General features: G+C 42.1%; 1 protein-coding gene and 1 long non-coding RNA gene across 2 annotated transcripts; one reads left to right on the forward strand and one right to left on the reverse strand.

Annotated features, from left to right (window-relative positions):
* The first annotated feature begins 3,581 nt into the window (after nucleotides 1-3,581).
* Nucleotides 3,582-5,536, forward strand: LOC309492698. The gene is made up of 3 exons (XR_014203664.1): nucleotides 3,582-3,824; nucleotides 3,953-4,032; nucleotides 5,323-5,536. It is a non-coding gene; the product is annotated as an uncharacterized lncRNA (long non-coding RNA).
* A 660-nt stretch (nucleotides 5,537-6,196) lies between these two features.
* LOC309492697 (uncharacterized protein) lies at nucleotides 6,197-8,058 on the reverse strand. The gene is made up of 4 exons (XM_082161691.1): nucleotides 7,709-8,058; nucleotides 7,042-7,257; nucleotides 6,816-6,954; nucleotides 6,197-6,336 (listed from the first exon to the last, which is right to left on the reverse strand). Exons 1-4 carry the CDS (start codon nucleotides 7,966-7,968, stop codon nucleotides 6,256-6,258), a joined length of 696 nt encoding a protein of 231 aa, XP_082017817.1. The 5' UTR covers nucleotides 7,969-8,058; the 3' UTR covers nucleotides 6,197-6,255.
* Nucleotides 8,059-21,234: the final 13,176 nt, after the last annotated feature.

Raw genomic sequence — 21,234 nt, forward strand, 5'->3', positions numbered from 1 at the left:
TCCTTCCTCTTTCCGTGGAAGAAAGTCCACTTGCTCACAGGCAGCAACACATTTCAGGTATTTTGCAAGAAGTGGGAAACAATGGAATCTGTGAGAGATTTTAGGGACAGTGATATGATTGGCCAATCAAATAGACAGTATCAAATAGCACTAGGCTAATTTAATTCCTTTGCACAGACATACTTGTTAGCAAAACAAATTCGGCCCTTGCTAGGGCAGGGGATCCATCATCCACAGCCAAAGTAGCAGATGTTGGGAAGCAACACCTTGACTTGCATATCAAAGAAACTGGCTGATAATTCAAAGAGTTTGTACAGAGTTTGTTTTGAAGCCAGAAAAAAACAAAAACAAAAATCGCACGTTTTGTAAACATTACTTACTGCGATACAATTCACACAATGAATTTTACCTTCAATTTTGCAGCATCACTTTATGTTAACTGAAAATCCACATGGATTGAGTAATTGCACCAGTTCTACACTTCATTTTTTTAGTATGTACTTCTTAGGCCTTTAATTGATAGGGTGTTCTTCTACTTGTGTATTGATACATGTACTATGTTAAGGTCTGATTTACATGAAAATGTTCACCGTTCAAGAGTTTTTATTTATTAATGTTTTACATTATTTTTCATGTTTTGATTGTTTGGTCAATACAGTGGGGAGAACAAGTATTTGATACACTGCCGATTTTGCAGGTTTTCCTACTTACAAAGCATGTAGAGGTCTGTAATTTTTATCATAGGTACACTTCAACTGTGAGAGATGGAATCTAAAACAAAAATCCAGAAAATCACATTGTAAGATTTTTAAATAATTAATTTGCATTTTATTGCATGACATAAGTATTTGATCACCTACCAACCAGTAAGAATTCCGGCTCTCACAGACCTGTTAGTTTTTCTTTAGGAAGCCCTCTTGTTCTCCACATTACCTGTATTAACTGCACCTGTTTGAACTCATTACCTGTATAAAAGACACCTGTCCACACACTCAAACAGACTCCAACCTCTCCACAATGGCCAAGACCAGAGAACTGTGTAAGGACATCAGGGATAAAATTGTAGACCTGCACAAGGCTGGGATGGGCTACAGGACAATAGGCAAGCAGCTTGGTGAGAAGGCAACAACTGTTGGCGCAATTATTAGAAAATGGAAGTTCTCTAGAAGTTCAAGATGACGGTCAATCTCCCTCGGTCTGGGGCACCATGCAAGATCTCACCTCGTGGGGCATCAATGATCATGAGGAAGGTGAGGGATCAGCCCAGAACTACACGGCAGGACCTGGTCAATGACCTGAAGAGAGCTGGGACCACAGTCTCAAAGAAAACCATTAGTAACACACTACACCGTCATGGATTAAAATCCTGCAGCGCACGCAAGGTCCCCCTGCTCAAGCCAGCGCATGTCTAGGCCCGTCTGAAGTTTGCCAATTACCATCTGGATGATCCAGAGGAGGAATGGGAGAAGGTCATGTGGTCTGATGAGACAAAAATAGAGCTTTTTGGTCTAAACTCCACTCGCCGTATTTGGAGGAATAAGAAGGATGAGTACAACCCCAAGAACACCATCCCAACCGTGAAGCATGGAGGTGGAAACATCATTCTTTGGGGATGCTTTTCTGCAAAGGGGACAGGACGACTGCACCGTATTGAGGGGAGGATGGATGGGGCCATGTATCGCGAGATCTTGGCCAACAACCTCCTTCCCTCAGTAAGAGCATTGAAGATGGGTCGTGGCTGGGTCTTCCAGCATGACAACGACCCGAAACACACAGCCAGGGCAACTAAGGAGTGGCACCGTAAGAAGCATCTCAAGGTCCTGGAGTGGCCTAGCCAGTCTCCAGACCTGAACCCAATAGAAAATCTTTGGAGGGAGCTGAAAGTCCGTATTGCCCAGGATTTGAGAAGTTCTGTATGGAGAAGTGGGCCAAAATCCCTGCTGCAGTGTGTGCAAACCTGGTCAAGAACTACAGGAAACGTATGATCTCTATAATTGCAAACAAAGGTTAAGTTCTGCTTTTCTGATGTATCAAATACTTATGTCATGCAATAAAATGCAAATTAATTACTTAAAAATCATACAATGTGATTTTCTGGATTTTTGTTTTAGATTCCGTCACTCACAGTTGAAGAGTACCTATGATAAAAATTACAGACTTCTAAATGGGAAAACCTGCAAAATCGGCAGTGTATCAAATGCTTGTTCTCCCCACTGTATATCTTTGGAGGTCACCTGCAACAATGCCGATTTGGATTTAAAAAAAATCAAGTTAATTTTGAATTTTAATCCTCCTAAGGTAAAAAAAACTATCGAAAAAGTAGAGGGGGGAGCGACGAACAAGTAAGAGGGGGAAAGAGTGTTGTCTGCTGAAAGAGAAACACTGTTAATGTTAATATAATGCACCAGTTTAGTGAAAGTGTTCAACCAGGACTCTTATACGAAATGTTAATGGTGATCAGTGGTGGAAAGATACTAAAATAAAAGTACCAATACATTCCAAAAGATGTAGTGTGAGTAGAGTAAAAAGTACTTGTCCAAAAAACTACTTGAAAGCTTATTTAAAAGTACTCATGAGTAGTGAGTAGTGAGTACTGAGCTGTGGATTATACCCCCTTATAATAAACACTGTGCACTACAATTGATAAAGTAAAAAAACGTACATACTGTAATTCAGATTATCTTTTGTTCTTTGTCAGAAAGATTGAAGAATATATATCATCCATCTTTTTAAAATGCATAAAATCAGTACACTCATCACCATATTAAATCATATTGTTTAAAAAAAACAAAAAAAAAAAACATTTAAAATTAGGCCTAAGGCCACTGAGCCTGAACATGCTATTGTTGCACATAAAATATCAATCTTCATAAAGAAACTCATACGATAGTTCAGCATCACACACCATGAGATGGGTTAAATAAAGAGATTAAAAAATACCCAATTTCTCTCAAAAACGGTACCAGTTTTTGTGTTTTGATAAAGAAATGAGAATCACTAATATCAGTTTACCTCACCTAATGCATTGAAAAAGGCTAAGATAGTGAGCTAACACTAATTAAACTGTAATTGACCTTTCGCCGGCTCCTCCCCCAAAACGGCCATTGTCCAATCACACATCATAGCAACCGTTACTATGTGAGCAGGTCCGACAAACAATTGACTCCAAGCAAGATGGTGAAGCGGTGCGCACACGGCGTTTGTAAATCGGATAGTAGATACCCCGAGAGATTGTCTGGAGGAGTTGTGTTTTTTCCATTTCCAAAGCCGAAAACGCAACGTGAGCGGTGTCTACAATGGATCAAACAGTGTGGACGGCCCCACTCCCAGTTAAATGTGTCGAACATTACAAAGCATAAATACGTCTGCTCAAAGGTAAGACTAACAGCTTAAGTTACTTAACTAACGTTAGTTAACTTACCATGTTGTCTAACGTTAGATCTACTAACTAGAGGCAAGAACACAAATTGGACAAAAGTTATGATTACCATGGATATCATTGCCAGAATGTTAACCTACTCTCTAAGCTAAGTTTAACGAGCCCTTTAGCTTTAGCCAACAGTAACATGTTAATTAACGCTAGCTACATTGGCTGCTGTTGTGTTAGGTCTTTGAGCTCCCCAACTTTATTTTTTTATCAGTTTACAACAAAGTCGAACATAGCGCCCCAACAAGCAACTTTAAATAATTTTGTTTTTATCTCTCATGTAGCATTTTATGAACGGAAAACCTACCCCTGAGTTCCCCAATCCCGTAAATGCTGTGCAAGGGCCTAACCCAGCTAAGGAGAAGCTTGGAGGCTTTCGAAAGTCGCCCAAAAAACGGTAGGCCAATTTATAAATATGATAAGCACTAATGGTAATAGTGCTTATCAGCATGTTACATTTATAAGTTACTGTAAATAAGTTAAAGGGTGATGATGCTCATGTACAAAACGTGTGTGCATACGCAGAGTCTGTGTGCAGAATGCCTCCTCCGGTTCCACCTCCACTACTGATACAGGAGAGTGTCAACAACATGCTGTTGAAAGTGGTGAGTGGAACGCATTTTTCACATTACTACTGGCGTAAATGTATTTACTGTATTGTTTTCAATGATAAAATAGGCAGCAAGGGGTTTCAGACATTTGATCTGTTCTTTTATTGGCAAATTCTCAGTTCATAGGTCAATCCAACATTGTTAGTTACAAAAGTAACTAGTTATAACGTTAGATATATACAGGAATACAAGTGCATCTCTCCCCAAATAAGATGCAGTACCAAATAAAGCTGGATATTGGTGAAGAAAAAGCCGTGTGCAGAATCAAAATCAAACTCAAAAGAATGTGGACTGAGAAAAATGTATCTGTGACTGCACTTTTGCTCTGTGGCGTTTTGCTCACCATTTTCAGTTTCAACTTTTGCCAAAAGAATATTACAATGTTAAAGTAACTTGCTCAACACTGCGAACCAAACAATCGAACAAAATAAGAATCACTGGCACATAATATAGAAGTTAAAGAAGAATGCATCAAGCTTGCACTTCATTTGTTCCCATTTTGCAGCATCAGAATGTATTCTCTCTAGGTGGTAGTCTTCTTCACATTTAACAAAGAAATCACACCAGGACATACCTGAGAGACCAAGCTGCCCCATTATTTGATAATGATGGGCATGACACTCGTTTAATTTATAGCTGCCATCAACCTGCTTGCAAAGGTAGGGACACTCTGTGAAGCTATTCTTGGAAGGGCACTTAATTTCTAAAAGCCCGTAGTTTGAGCTTTCACTCCCTCTCTCTATCACCTTACGGTCAGGTGACGTACCAAGGTGTGGGGCATTGGGATTTACAACAAAACCACATGGATACACTAGATGACCTGTGAGCTTGGTGTAATGTATCGCTGCTATAGGCTCTTGTTCTATGCCTCTTTTCATGGCCTTAGTTTGAACTGATCCTGCGCTCTTTAAACTTTTAGCTAGTTTTTCATGGTCAGCTCTCCTAGAGCAGATTCTTTTAAAAGAAGTTGATGTGATTCGGCCAGACCTTGCGTTAAACCATAAGTTGTTTGTGCTCTGTTCTCTGGTCTCCTGTTCCAGAGCTATAGAATCAGGCAAAGAAATGCTCAGTTCTGTGTAACGATGCATGGCACTTTCATTTAGCACTGTGCAGAAGCCGGCAGGTTGGGATGGCAGGGGAAAGTTGGGCAGGTCATCTGGTTGTCTAAATGTAGCTGCTCCAGGGTCAACACAAGGCTCTCCAATTTGACTAACCAGTGGCAGCTGTAAAAGGTGAGAACAATAAATTATAATCATTAATGTGCAAACATATTTTTCTTTACAGAGAGTCCTGAGCACCCCCCACTTCCTGGATGCCAGCTGGAAATTGAGCCTGAGGAGGAGCAGTCATGTCAGAGCACTGAAAAGGAGAAGGAATTGGAAGCAGAAAACAACAACATTAAATTGCAATTGTCTTTACAAGAAACTGAATTAAAAAGCCTTAAAGCACAAATTGGCACATTTAAAAAGAAAACTCTAACACCTGAACTTCTTCAAAGCAGTGAAATCCACAAGATGTTGGAATACAGTACAGGGTTTACATATGAACGATTCAATCAACTGTGCACAATATTTGACATTCCAAATGATCCACACACCACTCAAACAAATGTACCCCTAAACTACAAGCACAATGATTGGCAAATAACAGAGATGCCCCTCCATACTCAGTTGCTGTTTGTTTTAATGAAACTCCGCAACAACGAAGATTTAAAAAGCCTTGCCTTCAGATTTAATATAAACATGCGAGCAGCAAGTAATATTTTCAATTCTTGGATTCATTATATGTTTGATGTATTAGGTGAATTACCAATTTGGCCTCACAGAGACGTCATAACACAAAACATGCCAGAAACTTACAATGTAGACTACCCGACCACATATGCAATATTAGACTGCACAGAGCTAAAAATGGAAAGGCCAACATCACTGGTGTTGCAAAGCCAGAGCTATTCAAACTACAAAAGTACAAACACACTAAAATCACTAGTTGCCTGTGACCCCCGTGGTGCTGTGATTTTTTCATCTGCCCTGTTTACAGGAGCAATGTCAGACAAGGAGCTAGCCAGGCAGTGTGGCATCCTCCCGCTACTAGAGAAACTTATAGACAGTGGCTATTTGCAAAGAGGGGATGACATTATGGCTGATAAGGGCTTTTTAATCGAGGAAGAGATGCAGGCACTTGGACTGAAGTTAAACCTGCCACCGTTTTCAAGGTCTAAGAGGCAAATGCCAGCTGGGGTTGTGCTGGTGACAAAGCGCATTGCAAAGCACAGGGTGCATGTAGAGAGGGCCATCGCTAAAATAAAAAAGTTCAAGATAGTGTCAGGCAAAATTGCTAATACACGGTTAGGGATTATAAATCACATCTGGTATGTGGTGAGCATGCTTTCAAACTTCCAGCCACACATACTAAAGTAAGAGTCAGTCAGGGACAGTAGTTGCAAAGCATGAAAACAAAGTATTGCTACATCATATATTACAAATGTTTTAACTGTTATTTTTACTGCATTTTGTAAGCCTGCAATAGTTAAGTCCTATAAACAGATTTCTGGATACTATGTGGTTCAATCCTTGTTTAATGTGTTTTTGTGTCTGTGTATAGTATGTCAGGCCAATGATTATTATTTTTTTACATTGTAAAACCATTTAAAATTGTAACTTCATGATTTTACTGAAACCCCAATAAACCTGTGAGGGAAAATCTTTTCTACAACAGTAAGTAATGCTACTATTGATTCTGACTGGTTTGTTTACATCTTTGATTGTTCATCTTACCTGGTGGCTTAGACCGCACCCCAATGCATATTTCCTGCCTTCAATTTCGATCTCTGGTGCAGCTTCATCAGCTATGTAGCTTATGGGTGCATCAGTCATCTCCCTAAGTAGACCATGTACTCCTGTCCCTAACTCTTTCCTATAACAATACATGCTGGTGAGTATTGTCATGTGACAGTACACAGAAATATATTCAGAACAGTGTGATGGTGGGACGGGGACGTACTTATTATGAACGTAACTGGACATGATGGGTTTCCGTTTGCGGTTGACTTTGGCCTTAGCTGCCACCACACTACTCACAGGTTGTCCAGTGATTTTTTTACCCCTGGCTTTGTGCCATTGCTGGGGCTGGCTTGTGGAGGAGATGTCCTCACTTCTGGCACGGCACAGGTCCAGTGTGTGCATAAGGCCCACAATATGGGAGCAAAACCCTGGTGAACTAAATTAAGACGAATTACAGAAGTAGCATTAGTTATTAATGTTATTAGTGTTAGCTGTTTTCAGAATCAGAATGTTTTATATCCATTGTTGAACATAATTCACAACTAGGAAATAGCTTTGGCTTAGTTAAAGGTGCATAACAGATATAATAAAATAAAATGGATATTATATTTTGTTTTATCTATTTCGTTTTATTATATTATCTGTTATGCACCTTTAACTAAGCCAAAGCAATTTCCTATTTGTGAATTATGTTCAACAATGGATATAAAACATTCTGATTCTGATTCCCAAAACGGCTATTCTCAAAACAACAGAGAAATGTTAGTTAGCTTTGAATGGCTTTGACGCACATGTAGGTTTAACAACATAACGTTACCCTTGTATTTTCACAAAATAGCTACTCGCAATAGACAATAATAGACCATAACATATGAAAGAGAACTTACCCGGCAGTGCAAGAGCATGACTGGCCCACAAGGCTGTGCTGGTTGCATTTGAGGTACAGGTCATGGGGTTTCTCAGATTTCGCTTGAGACCGGTAAGCATTAGCCTCAATAGTAGTCATGTCTCCTTCCTTGTGTATTTTTATTTGTTGAATATATCCCTCCACTGCGTACTGTAACCCCTTTTGCCTCGATCTGGAGGATATCGCGGAGGTATTGTTCCAAAAAAGGTCACTGACACGCACGGGTATAGTTCCCATCATGGCAATCTGCAATCTGTCGCGCTGGTTTGACCATTTGTTTGTCGGACGTAGCAACAGTAACTAAGGGGGGCGGGGCTCGGCGAAAGGTCAATTCCATGCCATTAAATATGTTACAATTTAAAGGCACACTATGCAAGATTTGTACCTTAATATAACAGCTTTGAAGTAATTTAGATGATAAACGAACCCGTAGTAGGGCGAATCATCCCGATAGCAAAGCAGGGGGGGGACGCCGCTGGCAAAACCAGCAATGCAGGTTTGAGAGGTGGCGCCCCACCAAATCTCGCGAGAATCACGACTTGCTTTACGGCACGACGTCACTTACATCAATCAAAGCTCGAATCATTTCAAATTGGTTTCTTGAACTTGACAATGAGTTCACTGTACTAAAATGGCCCCCACAGTCACCAGATCTCAACCCAATAGAGCATCTTTGGGATGTGGTGGAACGGGAGCTTCGTGCCCTGGATGTGCATCCCACAAATCTCCATCAACTGCAAGATGCTATCCTATCAATATGGGCCAACATTTCTAAAGAATGCTTCAGCACCTTGCTGAATCAATGCCACTTAGAATTAAGGCAGTTCTGAAGGCGAAAGGGGGTCAAACACAGTATTAGTATGGTGTTCCTAATCAGTGTTGGGGGTAACGAGTTACAAAGTAACGGATTACAGTAACGATATTACTTTTTTGGGTAACGAAATAAAGTAACGCATTACACTAAAAATATCGGTAACTACACTACTTTACCAGACTATAGGAACGCGCTTTCCTGCGTTACCCAAGCCGTGTTTGCCTGCGTGTAAAGCTCTGATCTGTTTGTGGTGCGTGCATATCTGTCTGTGTGTGTGTGTGTGTGTGTGTGTGTGTGCGCGCGCGCGCTTGCACCGTTGTCATAGAGATCGATTTGAGTGACATAGCTGCTGGTGCGAAGGGGAGCGGGAAATGGAGACGGAGACAGGGGTTTCGGCCAGTGGCGATATTCACATTACTTTCAGTTTATTGCTCGAAAGGACAAAAATATTCGCGTGAAATGCACTCTATGCCCAGGCAGCAAACTGGCCATTCGGGACTACCGGGAGATTCCCAGTGGGCTGACGTGCCTTTTGTGCCGACATCTCATAAGTTTTTTTTTTTTTTTTTTTTTGTCTTAACGGACCATAAAACTCGCACATCGGCGGCCCATTCGTTTTGCTTAATTGGCGGCGCTGGGTTAAGTAAGTGCGTGCCGGTGTAATTTTCCTGATAGCTGACCGGCCCATGAAACACCTTGGCCCATTGGATCTTTTCTTGATTGACACTGGGCTGGTCCAATCACATCTTTAAACACCTCCCCCTTTGGGCTTTGAGTGAGCGTGCAGTGTGTCAGTGTGTATCTGTCAAAATAGTCTGAGAGATGGAGAAGAAACGCAAGGATTGTGCAGAGAAATAGCGTGAAAAATAGACACAGACCCTTCAAGCAGACGCTGTAAAATGTGTCAAAATGTTTTCTGCAGCAGCAGGACCTTCATCAGCTCCCGTGGCTGATGATGAGGATAGTGAGGAGGATCAGGACAGATATGAGAAAGTGTAGAGCCTGCGGTAAGCAGAACTAACAGTTACTTTCAAAACACTTAGGCTATGTCATGAGTGTAGACCCATTACCCAGTAACGCATTATTTCCACATCTGCATAGTTGACGATTACCGTAATGTACTATAAATTTAATGAGACGCGTTTGTAAAACATGTTTTCCGTCAAAATAAAAAATCATGTGCTTATATCTCTTTCAAGTAGCCTTTAGAAATTAGTACAAAACTAATTATGAAAGTTTCCTTTATTTTTCAGTGCATTTGTTTTACATTATATGTCTATTAGTGTGCTATTATTATTATGGCCAAAATGCCAGGGCCGATTTTTTTTTTGTCCCAGTCTAGCCCTGATTATGTGTCTACCACCGCAGACATTTGTCCTTTATCCTGTTGTTTGTGGATTTTACAGTGAGGCATATTTCTTTGTGCAGACATGGATATTGTTCTTTCATATGGTTTTACATGCCATTTTGTATAGGCTACATTTATAAACACTATGCGGACAGGCTAAGTGATGATAGGGCTATGATGTTTGTCCTTATCTACAGGGTAAATTAAGAAATGGGAAAGTAAAGTAATAAGTAGTGAAGTTACTTTTCAAATGCAGTAACTAGTAAAGTAATCTCATTACAATTTACAGAAGTAACTAGTAACTAGTAACTAATTACTTTTTTTGAGTAACTACCCCAACACTGTTCCTAATAATCCTTTGGGTGAGTGTATATATAAACGGAAACTGCATATTGTGCCTTTAAAAGTAAATGCACATTGTTCAAGAAGGGTGGCATCATCCCTTACATTTTACACGGCTACGTTTACTAAAAATTGATAATATAATTTGTAAGAAAAATTGTGCATTAAATAAGTATATCCGGGGAAACTTTTACAAAAGAAACACACACACACACACACACACACACACACACACACATACAAACAAACAAATGCACGTCTCTTTGTAGTCTTGGAGAAGCTGTTTTATCAGCAGCATCCACAACAACAAGACATTTTTTGCGCAAGTGCACTTGCTAAATGAAGGCGGATTGTATGAAATGGATCAATCAAAAAAAGTTGTTTGTTAATGAGCTGTAGTCATGCACTGACACTGAATCTGGTCCTCCATTTTCAGTACAGAAGGTATTTTTCCACAGTTTTAGAGTATCCCCAACACACCTTCACAGCGCGCATAGCGTGCTCATAGTAAACTCCTCAAGACTCAATGAGCTGCTGACTTCTCCAAGTGACTCCTGCATGACGAGCGCGAGGGAGAGTCGCATCAGTGCACAGATCGCGACCCGTGTCTCTCTAGTCTATATGCAGTAAGACTTATCTCACAATTCAAAACGCGCGTATAGCCTACAATTATTAATACCAATAATACACATTCAACTGAAACTGAATTTGCCCACAAAAAATGAAGTTTGAAACTGCTCGAAATGTCTCCACCATAATACATGTAGCGTAAATGCCTCTGGGTTAATGCGAATTAGCTCAAGAATATAGGGAATTTTGGCAATATTAATATTTATAACGCATGGTCATAATTCATAAATCGCATATGCATTTACTTTATCAATTATAGGAAATGCCTCGTTCTGTACTGTCTGATCATTACAGTTAAGAAGTATTCCTGTTTACAAAACTCCAAGAGAGTTTGTCTTCTGGCCACGAAGACAAAACCTCTTTGGGTTTATAATTTAAAACTATTCAAAGTAGTTTTATAATATAGAGCCTGTAGCTTTATAGATCTTTTGTTTCATTGACTTTATAAAAGGTGGGTTTTCAAACACAGAGACAGTTAAACGTATAAATGGGTTTATTAATAAAATGGCACACACTAGAGATTATATAAACTACAAACATAAACGTACGTAAAAATGCAAACAAACGAATAAACATTTAACCGAACAAAAACATAAACATAGCGTGATCAGAATGAAAATGGAATGAAAGAAAGAAAGATATAGAGGGAAGATAGAGGGTAACTTAAATCACAGACCTAAGACCTAGACACCTGGAACAGCTTTTATAGGAATCAATATACTTGCGAGTTGTGGTACTCTTTCAGTGTGATGCTGAAAAGGGGACGCGCGCGTGCGCGTGTCCGGCTGGTTTGCGTCTAGCTTTGTCTTCTGGGTCGTTTCGCAAAACGATGTAAAGGCTCACTTGAATTTAACGTTACCGAGAAAGTTCAGATTCGTCTCCCGGGATGGGAGAGGCTGGAAATCTTAGTTGCAAAGACCGGCTGTTACGACTCGAACATGGGTTCGTTCGATGGAGAAGGCCAGGGCCTCCTTCAGATGTTCCTTGGAGAAGCGCTGCGCCGGGGAGAAGAAGGTCCGAGGAGCGGAAGTTGAGTTGAGAGCGGAAGGATGAGAGAGCGAAGAGAAGAGATTTTGGACTTTTATCAGTGTCCCAGGTGCCGTCCCCTCCTTTGTGTAGGACGAATCAGCTGTCGAGATTTTTCGAGCGGGAAGATTCCTTTGTCCGGTTAGACACGCCCACTCGAATGAGTCATGATTGACTTTAACTGGAGAGGATTTTCTCCAGACATATGAACTTATAAAACAATGCGCATCACTGAATTCTGTTATTGGAATTCAACTCCGTTAGCTGGAGAGGATTACAGAGATATCAAAAATAGGATCTAGGCGTCGTAGCCATGCAACGATACATTATTATGCGTTTGTATAGGCAATAGCAGTTCTATTAAGGTCACAAATAGGACATATGCTTTCCTATGGTTTACACACACCTCTTAACACACAAATATATATATTTAGTACCTTTAGGAGTGACTTTATGGGTAAAAGTCCTTTTCTGTAGGGGGTTTCTGTTTCACAGTCCAGAGTGTGTTTGTATGTGTGTGTGTGTTGGAATGTTGCGACCCTGTTATCTCATGCATAGGGCTGGATAGCTCTGTGGTCAAATTTTATGACCTGCCAATGAGCTCGGGTTACGGGATGCGATTCTACTGGGAGAACATTCTTCAAAAATACATTTCAGATCCAAACACTCGAAGATCATAACTGTATGATCAACACAACATTAATCACACATACATACAGGAAATTCAGATACCAGTCTGAGTTACACACATTTTAAGTTAAACACAAAAGGATGTTGGTGTGTGTGTGTGTGTGTGTGTGTGTGTGTGTGTGTGTGTGTGTGTGTGTGTGTGTGTGTGTGTGTGTGTGTGTGTGTGTGTGTGTGTGTACGTGTGTGTGTGTTCTGGAATGTCACGAGTCTGTGAGGTTGTAAAAGTCACAGGGAGTCCAGAGCTGAAATGGGGGTTTTAGAGGGGATTCTAAGAAAACAGGGTTTCCTTATGTGACTCAAATGTCCCTCGGGGGAGCCACAAAGATGCAATTTTGACCGTTCAAGCAGACTTGGAGATCAGGATTTACTAATTTGAACAGCATGTGACCGCATGTCATAGTCATTGTCGTTACATATTCCCCCTTTTTGTTAGATAAAGACCTCGGAAGGACTTTATCGAACAACAAATTAGCGCAATGGTCGATGGCAAGCGGCTGATGACTGAGGACTCAGGTCAAATGAGGTTTAGGCGAGCCCCGGATCGGGACCCCCTTTTTGCGGTTCCATAGGAAACCACCAGACACGGCTTTGTGAGCTTTGCTGTGGCTGCTCACATTTGGTAGGGTCTGGTACAGGGTGAAAGCCAAGACGGGAGTCAGGGCGTGGTCGGTTGCTGTGGAGGTACACAGCGCAGCGTCAGCTGCGGTCCAGGTATGGACACAGGTGAGGTGTTCAGGCTGGGCGGTTGCCCATGCTTGGAGGGACTGTGTTGAGTGCGAGTCCTGCCTTGGTGTTCAGGACTCAGGGTTGCTCTCTCCGTGCGATGCCGGATGCCAGACCTGGTGAGTGTGGCTGCTTTCTCGCGAACCACTGCGGCCTGCATCCTGTTAGAGGCGATAGGGAGAGAGAGAGAGAGAAGGAGAAAAAAAAAATTCCAGCGAGGGACGTCCTTGATTGGCTTAGGACAGTCTTTTGTTTTCGCTGAGGTTGGTATGCCACATGCTTTGATGTCCCATGCATGGCTTTTTGGCACATGTGGCGTCATTGTTACGCCTGGCCCCCCCTTGTGCTTTGTGGCTTTACGAGCTGTGGCGCTGTGATGGCAACAGGTGCACAATGCGTATTGAAGTCTTGTGAACGCAACATGTGCGTGGTGGCAGACAGCTGTCTGAGGCACTGGTCGTCAGTGAGCTCAGATGGCCTGCGAGGGTGGTGGAGGGGTAAGTGGTGGCATAGGAAAAGTCTGTTCATCAGAGGCCCGCATGACTTTCTTTGTACACAGCGGAGGTAGCGTTTAACGGCTCTGAGGCGTGCAGTGTAGTTGGTAAAGTTCGTTCGTGCTGTGTGGTCACTGCAATCGTGATGGTGGTATGTATGTGGCGCAGACATTGGTTTGGTTACTCAACTGCAGGTCAGTCAGGACCTTGAAGCAGTAGGTGTCAGTGTTCGTTTTCTGTGTCTGTGTCAGACGTGGCTGCACTGTCTTCATCTGTGATGTAAGAAGACTCGGGCTCACCAGTGTTCTGAGGAGAGTGGTTCCAGTTTCGACGGTCTGGGCTTGGAGTTCTGGACGGCGGGTGGTGCTGGTTCCAGAATCTTTCTGAGCGGTCGGTCCGACGCTTTGGACGGGCACCGTCACAGTCGTGCCGCCACCTGCTGTCTGGTTCTGAGCGGTGCTCAGAGACGGAGTGAATTGTGTGTGTCTTTACCGTCTTTTCATCCATGGCCCTTTGCTTGGTGTAAGCCTTGTGGGCTAAGTCTCTGAGTTCTCGAGTAGACATGGTTCGTGGGCAGACGAGCACGCCGAGATGTTTACTCACGGTGCTATGCAGGTTCCGCAGAAACAAAGTTCTAAAGGTTATATCTTCTTCCATATCTGGTGTGTTGGTTGCTCCGAAGAACGTTTGTCGGAGTCGGTCATAATAGGAGTGTGGGTGTTCAAGTCGGGCCTGTTTCACGTCGAGGGCCGTGATAAACCCTTGGTCTGATTCTGGGTCAGAGAATTCGCGGATCAACGCTTGTCGCAGTTGCTTGTAATCTGCTTTGACAGGCTGTGGTTGGCGATCCAGAAAACTACGCACCTCTCTGCTTGAGGTGATTCTTACCAGGTACAATTTGTCCCAAGCTGTCGCGTTGGCGACAGTTTGCAGGTGAAAGTCAATGTCTTGAAGGTACGCATGAACACTGCAGTCTCCGGCAAACGTAGGAATGTTTCTGGCCATCTTGTTGAGGTTTGTTGGACGAGAGCTGTTGCTGGGGGCCCAATCCGTCTGGAGAGGATTCTGACCCTTTACAGCTCTTGGTGTTTGGCTGACAGGCGTGGTGTTGTGCAGTGGGCTTTCGCCCCCCTTTTCAGCTCTGGGTGTGTGGCTGAAAGGCGCAGACTCGCTGGAAGGGGGAAATGGTGTGAGATGTTCTTCCCCTTCCCGGTCGCGGTTGAAACTGTAAGCATGTCTCAGTTCTCTGCGAACCATGTCTAGTTCGTCTTCGAGATCGTGTCTCTGCTGAATGAGCTGATGGATTTTAGTCTCTGCTCTCTCAAGGAGAGCTTCAGCCCGTTGGAGCCTTTCGTTGAGTTCCTCCCGGGTGTTTTCCTCCGACTGCTGTCTTTGATCTGTGTGCAGACGAAGATCGTCCAGGGCTTTTTGAAGTCTTTCAACTTCCTGTTGTAGCGTTGTGTCCGTCTCGTCCTCTTCCTCGGTCAGGAAGATTAGCTGGTCTAGCCGACTCTGTGTGTGGGCTCGGTCCTTCCGGGCTTCTGTGGCCTGGAGCTGTAGTGCGGCTGCCTTCTGTTCCATATCGAGACTGAGCCTTTCGCTGGCCCGGGCCTTGGTGACGAGGTTGAGTGCGATTTTCCGAAGATTTTGGCCAGCTGCTCGTGGTCGTACTTTTGGGTTGGATCGCAGGTCTCAAACTGGTCCAGGTACTGTGGGACTGGGTTAGCTCGACATCTCTGCTTACTGTGGTGAGAGAAGCACAGCACACACAAAAAGAGACACAATGCAAGTTTGTTTTAGGGTTAATGAGCTATACTCATACGGGCTATGCCGTTTATGAGAATTTCGGGGCTAACTGATGTCAACAGTTAGCGGAGCCAATTTCGTGGGTATGGATGAAACCCACAATAGAAATTTGGACAGGCGGTAGCCTGGGGGGGTCGTCTAGCGACGCCCGCTTTGATCGTCACTCTATTATTCAGCTTTTCCTGGGGTCTCTCTTAGGTTCTGTGTCTAAGTGAAATGAAAGAAACAAATCACAACAGAGTGGAGAAAGAGACAAGGTTGAAGGTAGGGAAGATCAGAGGGAAACACAACACAAGGAAGTGCATTGGTCTGCAATGAAATGTCACAAACAATAACACGGGGAGCGTTATTTAAGGAAAATAAAATAAAATAAAGAGGCCTAAGCCTTATTAACACTGCGAGAATTCCTGATCGGGCCAGGAGATGCGTGGGTTGTCGGGACAGGACCTCGAAAGAAGGTGTGTCTTAGAGAGAGAAAGGTGAGTCCAAGCACTTAAAATACACCCGAAGGAATAGCTAGTATTCTGTGGTTCCTAATAAGTGGATGGGTTCTATCAAATTTTAGTTTACCTGGGGTGAATAGAGGTCATCCAGGTGGAAACCAGCGGGCGCGGTCAGACTCTCCGACGGTCCCAACACCAGACAGGGCGCAGTGTCAGTAACGCCGGACAGATGATCCCGCCCACCGGAAACCACCAGGGATGACTTTTGGATTACCACAGTGCACTGACTGGGTCCTGCCAATAGATACACAATAAGGGATTGAGAGGTTAGACTTAAAGTGAATTAAGGCTTTCTGTTTTCATCAAATTGAGTAAATATGTATGCAGGGGTCAGAGGCAAAGGCTTTACTAAAATAATGATACAATGCAAAGGAATTATGATAACCGATGGTTAATTATCGGAATAACCTACCCCCCCTTTGAAAAGGCTGGGGAAAGAGAGAAAAAAAAAATTATCAATGAAATAAAATTCAAACAAACAACACAGGCTTGGGATGCAGGCAGAGGGATAGGCCCTGCAGTGGGTTTGTGCCACAAGGGAAAGGGGCGTATTCCTTCTCCGTGGTCCACCTGGTTGTTAGTGAACACAATTTAAATTAAAATTCAAACTAGTTTAAATTAAAATTCAAATAAGCATGCAAGGAGAGGTCCAAAATAATAATAATAATAAGGAAGGAAAGAAAATCAGAATGATAACAGTGATGTATCAATACTAAAAATAATCAAAACTGAAATTCAGAATGACTTCCTATAATCCTTACAATAACACTGAGGTTATTAGTATTGATTATAAAAATAATCAAACAAAAAGGGTGGCAATGAGACACTTCAATTGCAGGCTGGGGGTTAAACAGATATTGATAAGTCGACCCAAGATCGCCACACGGTGGCGTGCTTCTTCCTAGGTGGACCTTATCAATGAACTGAGTGAATCAAATCTAAGTTTTTAATTCGAAAAGTTTTCCCTTTTTTTTTTTTCGAACTTAACTTAAAGTGTGACAGTCAAAAACAGAAAAAGGAATTGTCTAACTCCAAATAATATCAGCATAAGCTAAGCTTGAATGCAGTTAAGTATTTGAGAGAGAAAATGAATGCAGAGAGAAAAAGAAATTGAAAGCAGGTATTATCTTAGAACGCCACGAGATGGCGTAGTTGCGCTCGCGCAGGCTGACGTCAGTGGGAGGCGACGCTCACGCAGGATGACGTCGGTGGGGGGGCGCGTAATTTGAGCCCTGCCACACCTCTAGAGGCTGCCCTCTAGTGTCGGTGACGTGATTCAGCAGTTAAGACAGCAGATTTTTTTATCTGTGGAATCACGTGGTGTTTTGCGCTTCTGTTGCATGCGGAAAACTGACGCGAGTTTCACAACATGTGACTAACAGGAATTACACATTATACATTACACATTGAGACGGTTTTAGAATAAGAACAGGGATTATCATCTTTTCTTAATTCATAAAACTGGTCTCCAATTACTCATTACATATAAAACGGTTTACATAAAAACAGGTATTAAAACTTCGTGTTTTAATCACTAGAAACTGTGAGCAAACAGGGATTGAACATCTATTTACTTAAGCTGTGAGCACACCAGGCATCAGAACAGCTGTGAGCAGGACTTATCATCTGCTCATCTCCCATAAGCATTAATCAAAATAGCACTTTTACGATTTTTGCGTAGGTTTACGAAATTGGATCGCGAGGCCAATTTCTGACCAGGAGTTTATCGTTAACGTATTGTATAAGGCCTATTACGACTGAAAACTATCAGATTTACGTCTTCGTCCTAAAAGAGATCCTTCGTCTTCATTTAGTCGGTTTAAATCATGTTACATGTATCAACTGCAAAGAGTTTTGCTTCGTCTTTACAGAGACAGATGTAATGTCATGAACTGCAGTTTTAGCAGAGCTGAGCTGGCTTTTGTGCCCGCGATCAGCTGGGTGAGTTCGCCTTGGCGACTTATCTCACAATTCAAAACGCGCGTATAGCCTACAATTATAAATACCAATAATACACATTCAACTGAAACTGAATTTGCCCACAAAAAATGAAGTTTGAAACTGCTCGAAATGTCTCCACCATAATACATGTAGCGTAAATGCCTCTGGGTTAATGCGAATTAGCTCAAGAATATAGGGAATTTTGGCAATATTAATATTTATAACGCATGGTCATAATTCATAAATCGCATATGCATTTACTTTATCAATTATAGGAAATGCCTCGTTCTGTACTGTCTGATCATTACAGTTAAGAAGTATTCCTGTTTACAAAACTCCAAGAGAGTTTGTCTTCTGGCCACGAAGACAAAACCTCTTTGGGTTTATAATTTAAAACTATTCAAAGTAGTTTTATAATATAGAGCCTGTAGCTTTATAGATCTTTTGTTTCATTGACTTTATAAAAGGTGGGTTTTCAAACACAGAGACAGTTAAACGTATAAATGGGTTTATTAATAAAATGGCACACACTAGAGATTATATAAACTACAAACATAAACGTACGTAAAAATGCAAACAAACGAATAAACATTTAACCGAACAAAAACATAAACATAGCGTGATCAGAATGAAAATGGAATGAAAGAAAGAAAGATATAGAGGGAAGATAGAGGGTAACTTAAATCACAGACCTAAGACCTAGACACCTGGAACAGCTTTTATAGGAATCAATATACTTGCGAGTTGTGGTACTCTTTCAGTGTGATGCTGAAAAGGGGACGCGCGCGTGCGCGTGTCCGGCTGGTTTGCGTCTAGCTTTGTCTTCTGGGTCGTTTCGCAAAACGATGTAAAGGCTCACTTGAATTTAACGTTACCGAGAAAGTTCAGATTCGTCTCCCGGGATGGGAGAGGCTGGAAATCTTAGTTGCAAAGACCGGCTGTTACGACTCGAACATGGGTTCGTTCGATGGAGAAGGCCAGGGCCTCCTTCAGATGTTCCTTGGAGAAGCGCTGCGCCGGGGAGAAGAAGGTCCGAGGAGCGGAAGTTGAGTTGAGAGCGGAAGGATGAGAGAGCGAAGAGAAGAGATTTTGGACTTTTATCAGTGTCCCAGGTGCCGTCCCCTCCTTTGTGTAGGACGAATCAGCTGTCGAGATTTTTCGAGCGGGAAGATTCCTTTGTCCGGTTAGACACGCCCACTCGAATGAGTCATGATTGACTTTAACTGGAGAGGATTTTCTCCAGACATATGAACTTATAAAACAATGCGCATCACTGAATTCTGTTATTGGAATTCAACTCCGTTAGCTGGAGAGGATTACAGAGATATCAAAAATAGGATCTAGGCGTCGTAGCCATGCAACGATACATTATTATGCGTTTGTATAGGCAATAGCAGTTCTATTAAGGTCACAAATAGGACATATGCTTTCCTATGGTTTACACACACCTCTTAACACACAAATATATATATTTAGTACCTTTAGGAGTGACTTTATGGGTAAAAGTCCTTTTCTGTAGGGGGTTTCTGTTTCACAGTCCAGAGTGTGTTTGTATGTGTGTGTGTGTTGGAATGTTGCGACCCTGTTATCTCATGCATAGGGCTGGATAGCTCTGTGGTCAAATTTTATGACCTGCCAATGAGCTCGGGTTACGGGATGCGATTCTACTGGGAGAACATTCTTCAAAAATACATTTCAGATCCAAACACTCGAAGATCATAACTGTATGATCACAACACATTAATCACACATACATACAGGAAATTCAGATACCAGTCTGAGTTACACACATTTTAAGTTAAACACAAAAGGATGTTGGTGTGTGTGTGTGTGTGTGTGTGTGTGTGTGTGTGTGTGTGTGTGTGTGTGTGTGTGTGTGTGTGTGTGTGTGTGTGTGTGTGTGTGTGTGTGTGTGTGTGTGTGTGTGTGTACGTGTGTGTGTGTTCTGGAATGTCACGAGTCTGTGAGGTTGTAAAAGTCACAGGGAGTCCAGAGCTGAAATGGGGGTTTTAGAGGGGATTCTAAGAAAACAGGGTTTCCTTATGTGACTCAAATGTCCCTCGGGGGAGCCACAAAGATGCAATTTTGACCGTTCAAGCAGACTTGGAGATCAGGATTTACTAATTTGAACAGCATGTGACCGCATGTCATAGTCATTGTCGTTACAGCCTATATAAAGATCATTTAGTAAGCAGAAATGTGAAATGTACCTTACCATATTAGAGGAAGACACTGATATCTTGATTGAACTGATCCTTGAAGAATGCACTTCTGCAAAAGCCACGAGCTATGCAGAATTTGATTTGACGACAGTCACGAGACCATTTACTCGAACCAGTCACGTTGATGGATAAAAATAAAATTTTAAAACAAGCATGTAATGAGTAACAACCACAAATGGAAGGAAAATAGCAGAGTAAAAGTACCGATACATCACTTAAAATATACTCAAGTAAAAGTAAAATGACACAATTTTTAAACTACTCAAAAAAACGACTTACTACACAGTAACATGAGTATTTGTAATTCGTTACTTCACACCACGGATGGTGATAGTTCTGTCTGTTTGAGTGGACTACTCAGTACAAGAAGACAGAAATAAGTTTAAGTTAGCTGCTGACTTAGTGGCTAGTGCTTTTGCATGGACTTTGCTAACAAGCTAGCAGCCAGTGATCTCGACTAGTTAAGCCTTTGTGGAACTGCGAGACCGACGACGAACAAAGACCCTGACGGAGCCGGATAGAGTTACAGAGTGGTGGACGAGATAGTCAGCTGCGTGAGTCTTCTCGTCAACCATGTGACTTTTCTCTTCAACGGTCTTCTCTTCATCATGAATCTTCTCGTCATATCTCCTGCTGCTGTCGCCTTTGATCCTGCGCGCGTGAGGCTACATTCCCATTGAGTACAGGTATCATTCTTTTGTTTTTGCCTGTGTGGTGAAGCAGCCATTTTGTTAAGGCTACAAAGTACCCGAGCTACATTCAGGCCTGCATCATTTGAACATTTGAAGGGTATTTCAAATTAGGCAAGGTTATTGCCGGCTATTTTATTTTCTTGGGCCCTTATGTTTTGAATGTGAATTTGAATGCATTTGTGATCTGAAAAGTGATTTTGACAAGACACATTTAATTACTGACCTACTTGTTCTAATTACATATTTTATACTTTTTTTATAAAAACAGTTTTGGT

The sequence above is a fragment of the Leuciscus leuciscus genome (genome assembly GCF_965113295.1).
Source record: "Leuciscus leuciscus genome assembly, chromosome: 2".
NCBI classification, from domain to species: domain Eukaryota; kingdom Metazoa; phylum Chordata; class Actinopteri; order Cypriniformes; family Leuciscidae; genus Leuciscus; species Leuciscus leuciscus.